A 17727-nucleotide genomic window follows, 5' to 3' on the forward strand; every position below is an offset into this window, starting at 1 on the left:
CCGAGTTGCCAGCCCTGATGCACAACCTTCAACGAAGGCATGCCCATTCACGCATGCCTCCACACAGAAGACGATCTAGCTGAGAATCGAATGCAACGTCTTGCTGTAAGATACAACCTTAAAAATGCTGAGTGATTTTCAAAACAAACAAGTGGGTCATATGTAGTTTTCTGAACTGTAACTTCAGAGGCAAGTCTGTTTTGAAGTTAACATAGTAAAAATAGAATACCAAAGAAAAATCCGGTCACTTAGATGCTTACCGTAGGAGCCAGAAACACTTATACATTATGATAGATAAGTTTCAGAACAAGACAACTATTAAGGAACTGATATGGTATTCATTTGTAACACAGGATATCAGATTACATGCAGTTCTGAAATAACAGTATAGTTGAAATGGTTAGGACAAAATGCACTATACAGAGTAGGGTGTCCACCTTCTGCTGTGTTTAAATCCCCCCTATGGAGGAAATACCAGTCAGTTACACAGTAATAGCACTCCAACCTGACACCCCTTTCAATAATTTGTGAATGTGTCACTCTCTTACGGCTTTAATAGTTTAATTGTAGGTACATGTTGAATGCTTGGGGACTGTAGGTTTTGCATTAGCATACATTTTCTGAAGGGTATGAAAAATGAAATTCAAATGTCTGTCAATATTTTCTGACTTCAGTCCTCACGAATTTGCCAGAAAAACAAAATTTTATGAGGGACAGACTAAAAATATTAGGCAAAAATCTGGACATTCTGAGAAAATCTGGAAAGCTGAGAGGTACATGACTGTAGTATGATTGTTAGAACTACAGAGCTAGGAATGTGAATAAGGGGTAATATATACTATCTCCGAAACTGCACTACTCTCCCTACTCTGAGGTATAACAATCTCAGTGCTAGAGGGCGTGGGGGTGAAGCGTGAAAGGAATAATAGCAAGTTTCAAAATGTAACATTATTCTGCTTAAATTGCAGTTTATCTTTCAAAGTATTGGGGCTAGCTCAGCTCTTGCACTTCTGATTGTGCGTGTGTGTGTGTGCACTTCTGATTGTGTGTGTGTGTGTGTGTGTGTGTGTGTGTGTGTGTGTGTGTGTGTGTGTGTGTGTTATATATATGTGTATCTCTTTTTCTCTCTCTCTCTCTATATATACACATATATATATATATATATATATATATATATATATATATATATATATATATATATATATCTATGTTGTTATCTTTCGGCTTTTCCCGGTTAGGGGTCGCCACAGCGGAACTCCGGTCCACTAATGATTGGCAGTAGATTTTCACAAACGCCGAGGTGCCAGCTCAACGTTCAACCTTCAATGAAGGTATGCCCATTTACGCATGTCTTTCAAACGCCCACCCAACCGCGGGGAGGACATGCAGACTCCACACAGAAGGTACTCCCCAGACTCCAGCCGAGAATCAAACGGGAGAACCTCTTGCTGTGAGGCAACAACGCTACCGCTGCACCACCGCAGAAGTTTCTCTCTCTCTCTCTCTATATATATATATATATATATATATATATATATATATATATATATATATATATATCTCAGACCCCTTTTCCCATTTTCTACATGACATCAGGGTATCATGTCAAACTGTTGCTACCTCTCTTGATTCAGTGCTTCTCTGCTACTACCTAATTTTCACAGGTCTTCTCTCATGCAATCCATACATCCATCTCTTTGCCTGATGCCCTCATTTCCTCTTGCCTTCTTTCTCAAACCTTTTTCATCAAACTGTCTTCTGCTTTCCTGCACGTGCCTGAACTACTGTAATCTGGTTTAGTTGACCTTCTCAGCAATTGGAGCTACTTTGGCTTCTACTCTGATGTCATGAATTCTTTGCCTGTCTCACAATGTACATCCCACAAGTCATCTTAGGCACTTCATCTCCATCACCTACCTCTAGCTTACTCATCTCTTCTGTCTTCACTGCCCACATTTCTGTACCATACAGTTGTAGTGGTAGCACCACTGTTTTGTATACCTTTTTAGCTTCTTTGGCATTCCTTTGTCATAGACTACCCGTCACTCTCTGGACTAGTTGGCTGCAATCCTTCTAATTCTAGCTTTGTCCTTATTCAGACTTCTCTTTTCCACAAACAACCCTTCCAGATATTTGAATACTTATAGAATATGTGAATACTTATAGAATACAACAACCCGTTTGGTATGTACCTCTCAAGACATCTGCAACAACTGGAAAGGCTGCAGAAATACCTCACTAAAAGAATCACAGGCCTAAAGCAGATGCCCTATGCTGACCGCCTTAAAAAACTCCTTTATACTCTGTCGCATATCGTCTACTCAGAGGCGATCTCTGCTTAACATACAAGGCCATGTCACACCCAGAGCTGTTGGACATGCTACTCTTAAAGAAATCCCAATCCCTCAGAGCCACACGCTCCAGGGGTCTAAACCTTGTTATCACAATAAACAAAGCATACTGGAGGGATAGGTTCCTAACCCAGAGACTCCCCAGACTCTGGAATAGACTGCCCATACATGTCAAGCAAAGCACCTCTTTGGCCCTCTTCAAAAGGAACCTTGACGATTAGATAGGAGAAAGGAACTTCACCCCGGGGATCATGTCAGTCACCCTGCTAGACAGGGATCCAGGGAAGTAAATAGTGTGGGAAGAAATAGCCAGGGAATTGTTATGGCTAGGCTTGTATAGGCCCTAGTGCCGATAGCCTAGTATCAACCTATGAACCTTGAAGCTGTTAACCTGTTCCACTAGTTTCCATTATATCTCAACTTTCAGCTTTGCCAGATTTCCCCATTTGCTGCCACAGCTCTTCTCTATATTCAGTTTCATCCCATGTGACTTCAGTTTTCCATTCCATTCCCCTGTCATTTGCTGAAGTTTCTCTTCAGAATTTGCTTATAATATCACAGTGCTTGATTGTGTTCAAAATATATATACTGTGTGTGTGTGTGTGTGTGTGTGTTCGATATTTGAAGACTAGCAACCGTAAGGCACAGAATAGTGAGACTTAATCAGTGAAAATGCAGACTTGTATATAATTTATTGGGGGGGGGTCATTTTTAACAATCTATTATGCCACATATGCCTGCCTCAGCCACCAGGGAGGGGATTAGGGGCATTCAGAAGAAACCCCTCAATGGGTGTGTGCGTGATGGCATACATGACAGACTCTTACCTGTACTGTGAAGGAGAACTAATCTATACTGATCTTATGATCAATAAGCAGAAGGCAGGAAAAAATACAAGGTAAAGCCTCAATTTCGTTTTTAAAGGCTTCCCTCCGTAACTGATATAGTCCAGGTAGTATGCAAGTTAAAATGCCCATGTGCTCTGAAGTACAGCGCTATTATACCTAACTAAATGGTCACATTCTTGCTTAGAAGCCACAGTAAAATGCTGCCTGCTATTTAGTAAATTTAAATGCATTACCTCAAGCCTGAACAATATTCTAAGTATCACAATTTCTTGCAGTTACCAGTAGAACCTACATCACTATTGCCTACCTGTAGGAGTACAGAATAAATACATTTCCATTTTGTTTTTGTTATGTTGTTTTGCCACACACTGAAAAATATTTAATGACCTTAAACTTGTTTGTGCAGTGGACTTGCCAGTAGAAACATTGATTCATAAAATTATTTCATGGACTAGTAGACAAAGGAATGTTGGGCTGGGGGTAAATACTGAAAACATATGTAGTTCAATTCTGAGTCATGAAGAAAGAGCAGATCAATAGAATGTACACCCCTGCCCTCATTTTGCTGAAAGCAAACATATGTTCTTATTTATGAAGGAACACACTGCACCTCATGATATCACGAAGACATTTCATCCAGATTCTTGTCATAGCCTTGAACCTTTTCTGTCTGAACTGGTAATTGGCAAATATCAGGTTTTAATCTCTGGGTGATGATTTTGGTGTGTAATTGGCATTAAAGTTGAGTACTACAAAGTTATGTTGCCATCAGGATCATAACATAATATGTCCCAAATTAGAGATAACAATTTCATTTTTGTTTTTCTATTACAGATGCCAGGACCAGTGTCCAGTAGGCACTTATGGGCTAAAATGTGCTCAGAATTGTCAGTGTGTGAATGGTGGGAAGTGTTACCACATTAGTGGTGCTTGTCTCTGTGAGCCAGGCTACACAGGAGAACTTTGTGAAATCAGACTGTGCCCAGATGGGGTCTACGGAATTAAGTGCGACAGGAAGTGCCCATGTCACCTACCAAATACAAAGAGGTGAGTGCCTTTTCTTATTTTATGGGAAATTATTTATTAAACCGAGGTGTTCAAAAACATCATGTTGCCTGCTTGACACAGTTCCACGTTATACTTGTACGATATTAGAACCATAATTAGGACTAAGCAGTCAGTTCTGCGTTCATTGTGTAATCTTGCATGTTAAAAAATTAAAAAGAATTCATCAATCTGTTAATTTTGGTAGATGACAAATATCTGCGAAGACGGGATTGTCAAACCATAATACTGTAACATAAGTAGTAAAGTGAATGCAAATTTACTGAGTTATGTGAAATAATCCTATATTGTTGTCACACTATCTTCTTCTGGCACATTTTTAAGCCTTAATATTTTAGTAATGAATGTTGCACAGAATAAATCAAGTTCCATTTTGTTTTGCCACACACTGAAAAGTATTTTATGACAAACATGCTGTGCTCACCCATCCATATATAAAAGAGTCAGTTAAGCAAGTCCCTAACTCAGATACATTACTAAGAAAATAGCTTGTTTGTGTCTTTTGGCTTTTCCCGGTTAGGGGTCGCCACAGCAGAACTCCGGTCCGCTAATGATTGGTAGTTGATTTTTACGTGCCGAGTTACCAGCCCTGACGCACAACCTTCAACGAAGGTATGCCCATTCACACATGTTTCCATGCAGAAGACACTCTAGCTGAGAATCGAACCGGACAGCGTCTTACTGTGAGGCGACAATGCTACCGCAGCACCACCACCGCTAGAAAATAGTATTCATCTAAAACTTAGTTTTGTTTTCCCTCTGTGGTTATTGCAGCTACCACATAACATAATACAATGAGTCAGATGAATACTTTAATGTGCAGTTGTTTTGTAAATCAAACAAACAGACTGGATATTACGACTTGTTAATAACAAATGTTTCTAATTATGTTCAGATGTGGTAACTACCTGTATAGTACTATACATGATATCAGTACTGTTACATAATATATGTCATACTTTATAAACTGGGAAAGTATTTTTACCTTCTGTTTGAAATATGTTGCACTCCAACCAGGAGGTAAAACCAAGTGTTTCGCACAAAAGAGTTTGGTAGCCACAATGAAAGACAGATCAATGTGGCTACTGAAAGGGATATACTTGCTTAAATCACTGGCATTCTTATCAATGTTCAGCTTGTCGATGTTCTAGAAATGAAAATCTCAGCTCATTGACATGCATGTTATACTGCATAGCCACTGAGAATGTTCCAAAGTGCAGTATATCGAGACAGGAAAGGTAGAGTAGAGGGTTGTTATGTCAGATGTGAGAATGAAACAGGAAATTGAGAAATAGAGACTTGCCTCACAAACTGTCTAGGCTTCTATATAAATACTTGATTGACTGATGTTTAGAAAGGAACTTGGAACTGCATCTCTATAGTGGAAATTCACGTGCATCATTCTTTATAAGTAGTTGAAATTCACTTGCATCTTACTATATACATAAATGTGTAAGAATCTGTATACTTTGGTTGACTCTGAAGGAATGAAACCAGGGAGCTTTTTCCTGTATATTTAAAGAGCTCTGTATAATCTAGTCAACTCCTATAGAATGAAACTGTATTAAGAAGTGATAGAAAAATAACTCTCGTCTTGGGCAGGGGGCTGACATCGAAGTTCAGAATGGGACTATACAACTTCCCAGAGACTGCAGTGCTGTCTACATATGATTGCGTTAGGTATGCGAAGTATCATTTACTATTCTTGACAGTACATGTCGGCAGTACTGCTGATTGTTGTTTTTGTTATCTGTGATAAATAATTTAGGGCCCTAAAAGCCAATGTGACAGAGGTACAAACCTTTTTGCCATGTCTATCTATGGCTTTACTGTTTCTGCATAGGTTTATAAATTGGTACTAGGCTATCTACCCTAGGACCTATACAAGCCTAGCCATAACAATTCCCTGGCTATGTCTTCCCACACTGTTTACTTGCCTGGACCCCTGTCTAGCAGGCCAACTGACGTGTACGATGGCAACACATTAGCTGCAGGTAAAAGCTTAATGGGTGTGGAGAAAACAGATGAATCTGCTACATGTTTTTGTAGAAAAACTTCATATCCTCAGGGACTTTGTGAAACCTATCAGGCTTTTTGGGAGCTGAAGGGTGAGAATATCTGTAGGAAAAAGTAGATGCAAAATCATCCTAGGAAGCCCCCAAGAAAGGTGGGCTTAGGAGTAGGGTTGCCACTCCTCCGTTCTTTTTTCTGGACTATCCAAAAATCAAACAGATTCTCCGGAAGTCCGGAAAACACTTTACAAATTCTGGTATTCTGTTTCCAAAAAGGAAATAGACTATCAGAGTTTGTAAATTGGCGGATTTACTATGCTTTTTTACAGAAAAGTGTAGTATCAGCCAAAAGCAGGCATCAGGATTGAGAAAAGAAGGTGTTCCCCATCAGGTAATGTCACAGTGATATCACAAAGTGTGTCAAATGTGGGCGGGAGAGAGAGCAGGGATACGTGGGGTTAATGGTGATGCAAGGGGTGTGGCCTTACTTCGGTTTTAGCCACAATTAAAAGTGGCAACCCTACTTAAGAGTCCAACTTCAAACAGATCATAATATCTTTTCTGTACATCACTGAATTACCTAGATTCCCATTCAGAAATTGCATTATCCCAATGATAGTCTTCCCAAAAGAAAGATCTACAGGGGAATCTGGGGACAATGTATCTTCATCATCGGAGGCAAGCTATCCAAGGGAATGAATCTGAGATGAAGACGCTAAGGAATGCCCTTCAGAATCATATTCCTCCACAGATGAAGATTCATGCTGCCTTTTCAAAGGATGTGGGACTTGCATAGGAATGGTATGGAAAGAAAGACAGACTGGTCTTATAGGTCTTGTGAAAATTCAAGCCATTCCTTTTCCTGGGAAGTTTGATTAGGAGAAACATGCTTATTTTTTGTTTCTTTTTCTTCAGCAGCACATCTGCACTAACAACACTAGATGGTTTGGACCCTGATCGACCTCTGATAAGGTGCTCAGTACTTCTTTCCTAGCCAGTATTTGAGGTATGCCCTCTGGTCCCTCAGAGATGATCTCTCTTGGTTCCCCCTTATCTACCATTATGGTAGGCTAAGTCTCATCAGATGTGCAAGAAGCAGAAACAATGCCATCTTCTGGTGGGGTTGTGGTTGTGGTAGCTGGCATTTGAGAAGGAGTTGGATGTACCACAGATCCTTGGTGCATCTCAGTGGAATGTCTGAGTCAGACTGGGCAGCTGAAGATCCAAGACTTGTTTTTCTTGCTCTTCCTTTTGGGTACTAGCAGGAAGTCCAAGGCTGAGGGTTCTACCATCGTGCTTTGCTTCAGGTGCATCAGACAGTGAGTCTCTAAGTAAGTATTTAAGAAGGAAAGTCTGGTTCAGAGGGTTTTCGGAATGAATGATTGATAAGTTTTAAAGTTTCTGTAATCAAGCTCAACCCCTAAACCCCAACCCCACTGGGAGTGGAGATCATTATAAGGGATCTGCCTGCCACAGTCACATTTCCTTCTCTTTGCTGACATGAACAAATCTTAAGTAAAAAAGCAAGAACAAGAATGGCCCCCAACAGGGTTCATTCTTCTTTTGGCTTTTCCTGGTCAGGGGTCGACAGCGGAACTCCGGTCCGCTAATTATTGGCAGTAAATTTTTATGGTGCCGAGGTGCCAGCTCAATGCCCAACCTTCAAAGAAGGCACGCCCATTCACACATGTCTTTCGAATGCCACTCGACCGCAGGGAGGACATGCAGACTCCACACAGAAGGTGCTCCAGCCGAGAATCAAACGGGAGGCTACAACGCTACCGCTGCACCACCATGGCTGGTTGCAGCAATGACAACGAGGTGTTCAGACCAATGGAAGTGAAGATCCTGCAATCTGACTGGTGGCAATATAGTCTGAGGATATTATACCCACATGTCTGCTTATATACTCCTTCACCTATGGGCTGAGGCTAAACACCAGGTGTATGGTATGTCAGAAAGTGTTTGGCTTTGGAATGCAGGCTGGGTGTCAGGTTACCTCAGCAGGATAACCCATCAATGCTGGAATATTGCAACAATGATCAGTAGGACATCTACTGTCATAGTAAGTTCTTAAACAACTATACTATTTGCAGATGTTCTTCCCTCTGAAGCCACATGCTTCTCTCCAGTGATTTCAGCAAACATCTGATGATACTGTCATACATGACCCCCCACCATGTCATACCACATTTGGATCACATCAGTGTGTTAGGACTGAAAGCACTGCACATTGTCTATATGCAGACAGGAAAGCTAGAGTAGGGGTTTGTCACAGGCGTGGGTGTTTAATTTGATGTCAGATGTAAGAGTGAAACGGGCTAGGACCAGTAGGGTCTTGACTCAGGAACTGTCTAGGTTTCTATATAAGGACTTGATTGCTTGATACACAAAAAGGAGTTTGGACATTGCAACTCTATAATGGAAATTCACTTGCTTCACTTTTTATACATAGTGGAGCTTTACTTGCATCTAACATTTGTACATCATTTCTTCAACTGGGTTTACATAGCACATACCTCTCAAATGAAGTACAGATTGGTCAAAAGACCTCAAAGCATGGTATTTCTCAGTTGCCTGAATGCTACCAGAATTTGTTCAGGGAGCAGAAAGGCCAGGGTTGCAAACTGCTATACTGCAATCTGAATTTCTGGGTACTGGCTGTAGATTTTGATAAGCCTGTGCTATTGTACCTGCATCCATGCAGCTTGTATGAGGTGAAAACAGCACCCCTTACTGGTGCTCACTGGAAAGTCTTCTATATGACATTGATGGCTGCAAAGCTCTAAACATGACTTGATAAATATGGGTTTGTACTTGTGTCATTCTCCTTTGCCACTTCCAGGAATATCCCAAACAGGATATTGTACAGTGCTGTGCTCTTTGATCACATCAGCACATACACCAGGAAGCATATTTTACAGTAGTTTTCTGTCCCCACCAGGCCATGAATGGAGTACAAATGGTGGCAGAAAGATGTCCCAGACAGGAAGATGCCATCATTACTCTGTATGGCTAATGTACATAGATCCTGAATTATATCGTTAGTTGTAAGGCAACCTCTTCCTCCTACTGCACTATGCTCAGGGGGTCATCTATGCCATCCTCAGCATGGTTTCTTTGACATGAGGAATCCTTTTCTGTCTCACCCTCCTAACCTATCTACAGAACACAACTGGAGGCAGCGAGTGCTACATTGCCTCTTATGAGGTCCATGCAGTGGTAATTTATGTTATTTGGCCTGAGATCTTGACTAATTCCTTTGTTTCATGCATCACTCTGACAGAAAACCTCAGTCATAATTATCAATATTACGCAACACCTTTCAACATTAGCAGAAACAGAGTGGTAATATTGGCTGAAACAGGTGCAATAGCATGCGGTAAAAGCTGGTGAGACCACAAAAAAGAAAAAAAAGAATTCCTCTACAAATATAACGTAGCTGTAATCATGCAAAAGTAGCTCTTACACCTACAAATATACAAAAACTGTAAGTATCTATCAAGAAAGAATGTTTTTATTTCTAACATAAAATACAATAAAACCACATATTCAGGGAATATATGCTGCCTTGTGGATATACAGTTTACCAACTTGCTCATCAGCATTGCACAAAAAGAAAAACAAAGCTCCTGTTAACAATTGACGTGCTGAGAAGTACATATTTTAAATAAGCCTATCCCGTAACTACATTAGTCAACATGCATGGGTTAGGCTAGACTTGTACATCTCTTTCAGGTTTCAGCATGAAGAAATCATGCCTATTATGGCCTTTCATGATCTTTTGCAGTATTGGAGTACCCGCTCCCATGTATTTTTTTAAATTTGCAAAGATTCTATAAAAAAGGTAAACCAACATGTTTTCTAATTTTACTTATCTAGTATGTAACATATAAATGTTTTGCGATAGCAACTTGTGCAGACTGCAATTTACTCAGTTATTTTCTTATAGTAGCTACTTTGCATTAGATGCTTTGTATGCTTTTTCTAACATAGTCACGCTGCTATTCCAAGACAGTGGGTGGACTTTAGATAGGCCACTCAGAAACTCAAAGTTTGCATCAAGCTGCTTAGACTTGTCATTATCCCAGTGTCCAAGTTTGTGTAGCTTGACATGTTGCAACAAGTTTCAAGGTGGCTTTGCAAAGCCCTTCTGTGGCTTCCATGCTTCTGTCTTTTGCGTCATGATACTGCAGTAACACGAGTCTTGTGGGATAGCTATAGTATCAGCTCAGTGTTTGACTAGATAAGCGGAAGTATAGAAGCTGTTGCATCCACCTGTAATACTGACTTGCAAAGATAAGCCACGTCGTGGCAGTCTGAGCTACAGCTTTTTGTTACATAAATGCTTTTCTATATTGTAGTTTGCGCCACGTGGGTTGTAAGCTACTTAGTATCCACTGACTTTTTTAATCTCTGTAGCCATTTATCCTAGCACTTAACTACAAGGTCTTTGTAACTGAGCATGTCTTTTTCTGAATTCAATTCAGTGTCTGGATACTTTTTTGAAAGAGTTTTTTTCTGTTATTCCTGACATATTTAACTATTTTCATGGTATAATTTTCTGATGTAATATATACCAGGCCACTCAATAATCCATTTCCTTTTTCTATGCCTGCATATAAAAAAAACAGTGCTGCCGCAGAAACTGTTACTCTGAGCTTTAGTCACTTTATATTGTCATGCAATAGAATAAAGCATATGAAAGAATGCTATTATCACTTAACATCCAGTCATGAGGCAACACCCATTTATTAAGTTTCTGCTGAAACTTTTCTTTTATTTAAAATTACATCATAGTGCTGGAGGATTCCACATGCCAATTACCCTTTCCACATAAAATGTTTTCCTCTCATAATGCTACACCACAGTCTAATTGAAGTAACCTTTCCCGCTCATGTTTTGCATCTTGCCTAAAGTTATATTTCATTTCTATAAACAGCCAAATGATATGACATCCTTAAAGACAGAAGGATAACATACCCATATGTCCCTAGTATCATGTCTGCAGCCACAGTCTGCTTACCTGTTGTGCTCCTCCCGTAGAATTTTGAAACAGATGTTTAGTACTTTGCCTTGTTTGAGACTTCTCTGATTTTACTGGAGTTAAAAACAAGCCAAGAATGGGAGCAGAGTTCAGTGTGTCTTCAGAAACCTTTGGAAAAGCAGTTACGTTATTGTCTACTTCTGAAATTCATACTGCATTCCAGTCAAATGGATCAAATGAAATATAGTTAAAACTGTAATAGAATAAAGTAACAGTGATAAAAACCATGATACAGTCATACATATGAAATTTAAAAAAGTGAACAGTAATGCTAGAACTATTACAAGTTTCTGAAAGGTTGGCTGTAAATTCATCTGGTCATTTTAGGTTTCAAATCTTAAACAATTTTAGGTTTCAAATCTTAAACAATACAGCACTGTCTCTTTACACAAGGTAGAAAATACTGCACTGTAGGAGTGGGAAAGACAAATCCCCTTTTTCCGATGACTGTAACATAACAGTCCCTCATGTAATCAACTAAATTGGGTAATATGGCCGAAACATAGGTTCATAGGTTCATAGGTTCATAGGTTAGTACTAGGCTACCTGCCCTTGTGAGCCATTTTAAGCCTAGCCAATTATCCCTTGTGAGACTCAAACCCTGCACCTTATGTTTGTAAGGCAAACACCTTAGCCATTAGGCCACCATCCCAACCCCTGTAAGGCCCTAATCACATTGGTCAGGCTTCACTGGAAGCAATTTTCCAGTACACTTTTAACAAGTGTAATGGGATGGGCAAAGCTTGGCACACCTCTCAGCACCATAGCTACAGCACATGATGCCATCTGTCATTACACTAATCCTGATATGTGGACATCAGTGGCATATCCAAGACTTGGTAAATCATGTAGAAACATCAGCTGATTGACACAGGCTGTAGTAACTGAATGAAAAAGTACTGGTTTCAACAACATTTGACATAGGTTCCATCAGTGAACAGTTCATCTTCATGGAGTATGATGCCACATACCCTTTTCCATGACTAAAACCTTTGTCTTCCAGTGCAAGATGTGGGGGCCAGGGAGTTAAATAACTGGTTAAAATTAGTTATATAACTAACACACCTATTTTACTAGAATTCCATTTTAGATAATTTTTCAATGTCTTATGACAGATTTCAGAAAAGCATGTTGCTCTTAGAGTGTAACATGGGAAAGACCGTATGACATCTTCCTTTCTCTATGAACTGTTGCATTACTCCATTTTAGTGACACTGACTTCTGTAAGCAAATATCCACAGTGTAGAATCTTCTAATTTTCATTCTTTCTCATACTTTGTCTTCTGCCTACCACTGCCATTAACTATATCTAGCTTTATGGCTGATCCCAATGCATAGCCATTTGAATTAATGAATGTTAATGTCCATCCTGCATTATTTCATCACTATACTCCATCTGCATTAAAAGAAATTTGTTCTTGTATCATATGTAGTACAGAAGTACAATGTTCCTTCCTTGTGTATTGCTGGTATTGATACTACTGGTATAAAACTGGTCTTACATTACGCACTGTGCACCATATTAATTTGCCTGTTTGGATGCCTTTGCCTATGTAGATCTTTGTTACTATACAATCCTTTTCCACTGCAACATCTTATGACCCAAATATGCACATGGTTTTCCAGTACGTCTTCATTATATACATATATATATATATATATATATAAACTAAATCAGCTAGTATTGCTGTTAAGTTACTATGATTCACTGAAGCTTTGCAGCGATACTGCTGCTACTCACTAACCATTTATTTGCGTCTATATCACGTTATCGAATTTTGAAAATGTCGAACGGCAATATGATTGTAAATGCGCCCCCCACACACCCCGCTAATTATATATACCAACTCTGAGATCGCAGTACAGTGATGAAAGGGCAAATTTCCTGATCCTCACTGTACCACGATCCCGCAACAACACTCTCGATGTACGGCATTTACGATCATATTGCCATTCAACATTTTCAAAATTTGATAACATGAATTAGACCCATTTATTTAAGATCATGTTCTCGTTCACTTCGGTAATACCTGATATCCTGTTCTGTCCAAAACCCAAGCACTCTTTTAATAAGCATATTCTCTCATCTAGGCTCAGACCCTCTATTCCTGCCTAGTAGGCTCCTCATAAACCCCTGTTATAGGATTCTAGCTATTAAGACTATGTGAAGACTGAGAGAGAGCAAAAGAGAGACCCGTACTGATAAACCCACAAAGTAAAAAAAAAGAAAGGGTACCTGAACAGAGCTCTCTGTATTGTCAAAACACATGGCTAGTCAGAAACAGAACACTCACCAGCGTGTGCTTAACAGAGACAAGAATTGTTAATGGAAAAGTAAAAGAAGTGTGAAAATCAAACATATAAGCAACTCACTGCCATGAGTTTTGTAAAGTAAAGAAGTACCACCAGTGATACCCCTTTGGAAGCAGTGCTGCAGTGGTACCACAGTGTAACAGAGCTTTTGAAATGTGATGCACCCGAGAGTGCGCTTATTAGACGCAGATTACTGTTTCCAAACAGCAAACTCAGAACCAAACCCACATTACTCGGCTGTAGAATGAACTCTCAGAATCCAAACAGTAAAGAAGTAGGAGAAGAAGACGAAGAAAAGGTTATATTTGTATTTGTAGGTGCAGAGGTCGCACCATCTGCTGCATGTCAGCTTATTGACAAAAGTGTTCTTGATTTGGCAGATTTCAAGGTAAGCAATAAGAATTTCAACAAAACATGGTGGGAGGACAGTACATTAAGCAGGCCAGAACAAAAATAGCTTGACTAGAAGGAGAACAGCTGAGCAGACTCGAACCATATCCCACCCATATTTTGAATCAAAGAATTATGTTACATGGGGTAAACAAAGAAAAATGTAAAAATTTTACACTGACTGTTACTTCCAAAATGATTTTGAAGGCTTGTGATGAAATTGTCATACAGTTAAATTTTGGAAGGACAATGAGGTATAGACAAAACACAGAGCTAAAATTTTATCTTGATACTTTCGATGTGGTATAATGAAAAACACTGAAAATTGTGGTACCCCTTTTTCAGAATTTGAAAAGATGGCACCACACTATGGTTTTAGAAGTCTGCTGATTCCTGTGAATATTACCGAAGTTCCAATTCAGTGAATAGCCATGGATCTTTTAGATCACTGATAAAATGTGTTAATGGCTGCCAATACATCCTAATGATTATTAACTATGACTCTAAACTCCCAGAAGCAATATCCCTGTGAAATACCAATAGCAAGAAGACTAGAGTCACTTTTTTTCTTTTATTCATTTGTTAACTATGTAAGCCCGCCGGACAAGTGTCCCTTTTCAGGTGTGACCTACGAGCACTCTCTGGTTAAGTAACACAGAGTCATACAGTAGGCAAATGGAGGTAGAACAAATCAAACGTTGGACCCAGGGGTTACAGTATGCAGCTCATTAATATTTTGGAGCTTTAGTGCTCTGCACTAACTCCCACTCCATGCTAATTTCCAGTAAAGGGATTACCAAAGAAATACTCATGGAGTAGGGAACCCTGTTTATGTCCAAGATAATACTCAAGAGTTTCCAGTGTTTACAGCTAAGAACTTTGGTGTACCATCCTCAAATTACTGCTAGGTTAGTGGAACATCTTAATACGTTTTAATAAAACTCTGTAGTATATGTTAAAGAAGGATATAGAGCAAGATTGTTAGAACTAGGACCAGTTACTTTTCTGTCTCATTTTTGCTGTAAGAGAATTGCCCCAAGCTTCAACAGGATTTACTACCTCTGAGTTACTATACCATAGACATCCCTGTGGCTTGATGGACATAGTAAAGGTGATTTGGGAGGAGGGTTTTAAAGGGAGATGGTACACTTTACAAATCTGCATGATAGGTTAAAATTGTTATACCAATAAATAAGGAGCATCTGCAAAGGGCACAAGTGATGCAGTAGTGTGTTGTGTGTGTGTGTGTGTGTGTGTGTGTGTGTGTGTGTGTGTGTGTGTGTGTGTGTGTGTGTGTGTGTGTGTAAAAAAGTACCTTGCAAGATAGCAAAGGCCCTTTGAGGTGGTAGAAAAAATGAATGAACTATAAAATAAGGCAAACAGAAAAGAAGAAACCAGAGCAGATATAGCACACAAATGTGATAAGACTATGGTGGGGGGAAGATGAAGCTTCTGTACACAGTCCAGGAAATGTCATTATATTATCATGGAATTCTGTTTGTGCTCATCGGATATACAAAACATTGTCTAAGGCTCTGAAGCAAGAAATATAAGTATTTTTACTGAGAAATATTTTTTTCTGAGATACCTGGTAGAACAGATTTAATACAACCTTATACTGAAACTATGCCTAGGTAGATGGTGAATGTAAACTCATATAGGATACCAGCACCACAACAAAATGTAGTAAGTGAGGAAGTGAAATAAATGCTTAGATTAGACGTTAATGAGGAATCCCAAAGTGAATGGAACTGTCTGACCATGTTAGGCCCTATGCCAAATAGACCTGTAAAATTTTATTGATTTCTGAAAACTGAGTGGCATCTAGATTTGACACTTATCCAGTGCCCATAGTGGGTTATCTGAGAGAGGGGCTCAAAAACAAGCTTTGTGACCACCCAAGACCTAACTAAGGGCTACTTAGCAGATGTCATCTCCCCTAAATTCAAAGAGAAAAAAGCACTTTCCACTCTTGAAGCATTTTTCATTATACTCTGTTATCATTTGTAATGGAGCGCCTGCCGCTTTTCAAAGGTTTATGGATACAATTCTGTAAGCTCATGCCAGGTACTCAGCAGCGCACTGGATGAGGTAATAATCTGTTCAAAAGGTTTGGAGTGACGTTCATGCTAGACTCTTGTCTGGCTGTACTTACAGTTAGTGCTATCAGAAGTAAGCTTTATATGAAAGAATCTGCATATATAGGTTACTTGACTAGGAAAGGAGTAATTAGATGACAAACAGAAAAAAAAAACAATAGAAGCTGTCAAAAACTGGCTTGATTCCAGTACCAAACAGCAAGTGAAAGCATTCTTAGGACTAGCACACTACTATAGAATTTCTGTACCCTCTGACACACCTTAAAAGATAAGGTGCTTGCCTGGATAAGCTGGACCATAAAAGCAGATGCGACTTTATAAACAACTGAAAAACTATCTTATGCTCAGAACCAGGCCTGGTTGCCCAACTTTTATTTATACCCCTCATTGTCTACACCATTGCATTTAAAGTAGCGTTGGGATTTGTGTTATCTGAAGAAGTAGCGGGTGAGGAACACCCCGTCTTCTAAGTAGGATGCTAACTGAGGCTGAGTTAAGAACATCTTGCTATTTAGAGGGCACTAAATTCTTTACAATATTATTTGTTGGGACACAGCTGAACATTAGCAACTGACCAAGCAGTCTTGCAAGGGGTTGTACAAGCAACCAGAAGTAACCATCTAAGTGTGTAGATGGATTTTGCTACCATAGCTTTTCTGTGTCACAATTGGGAGTAAGACTAGCTACAGCTACATGAATGACAATAATGTGAATGGGTTACCATGGTCCCATAACCCTTCCCATTTAGAACAGAATCAGGAGTTCAGTGCTTGGAGGGGGAGTCAATATGGTACAGTGGCTGTTTCGCATATAAAAGGGCTGTTTATATACTATGTATTACTGTAAGAACTTAGTGGTAGCACATACAGTCTGTATATTAACGGTAGCAATATTCTTTGACAGCATAGTCAAATGTGAATCACCTAGCTAAATCATTGTTAATGCTAGGGCCATTTTGGGACTAAAGATGGGTTGTGACTAGAGGAAGCTATGAATTCGTGAAATACCAGAGAAAAAAGTCCTGTCAATGTGCTTAGAAAGTAACAGAAAATCTAAAAGTTGATGGGTTTACAGGAGCTTGGCTTGAACTGTTCTGATCCTGTTAATAGAATCTGGATTAAAACAGAACTGTGAATTTGTAAGTTCTGAGTTCTATATTGTGAGTTGCTTTAAACTACATTGTGCTGATGTTTGATTATCATTTTAAATCAATTTTGGGAATTAACTTTAATTTTGAGTTTCTCTGTGAATTAGCTGTGGTTAAACTGAAGAAAGTGTCTCCAGTGTGTTTGTGCTACAGTGTATATAACAAAGTGTATGACTTAAGTAACTCTTGATGTGATGTCTGTTAAGCTTTACTGCATACCCTGTTACAGAATGGCAACTGCAATCCTCAAAATGCTGAAATGTCTTTAGTAACTGTGGAGGGATGTATGCTAAATTCAAAGTATTTTATCTTGGTATACTTTTACCTACTCCAAGCTACAGTGACATCAGGTTTAGGGTGTGTGTGTGTGTGTGTGTGTGTGTGTGTGTGTGTGTGTGTGTGTGTGTGTGTGTGTATGTGTGTATTACAGGAGGCATTGCCTCCTACAAAACATG

The 17727-nt window shown here is 39.3% G+C and overlaps 1 protein-coding gene across 1 annotated transcript in view; it reads left to right on the forward strand.

Annotated features, from left to right (window-relative positions):
• Window positions 1–17727, forward strand: part of MEGF10 (multiple EGF like domains 10) — a 973700-nt gene that overhangs the window by 631100 nt on the left and 324873 nt on the right. Inside the window, exon 9 of the mRNA XM_044060794.1 lies at window positions 4034–4246. Within this exon, the coding sequence (XP_043916729.1) occupies window positions 4034–4246 (213 nt within the window). The remainder of the gene's footprint in view (window positions 1–4033; window positions 4247–17727) is intronic.

The sequence above is a fragment of the Protopterus annectens genome, chromosome 2.part0 (genome assembly GCF_019279795.1).
Source record: "Protopterus annectens isolate FY-2018-M chromosome 2.part0, PAN1.0, whole genome shotgun sequence".
In the NCBI taxonomy this organism is placed as follows: Eukaryota; Metazoa; Chordata; order Ceratodontiformes; family Protopteridae; genus Protopterus; species Protopterus annectens.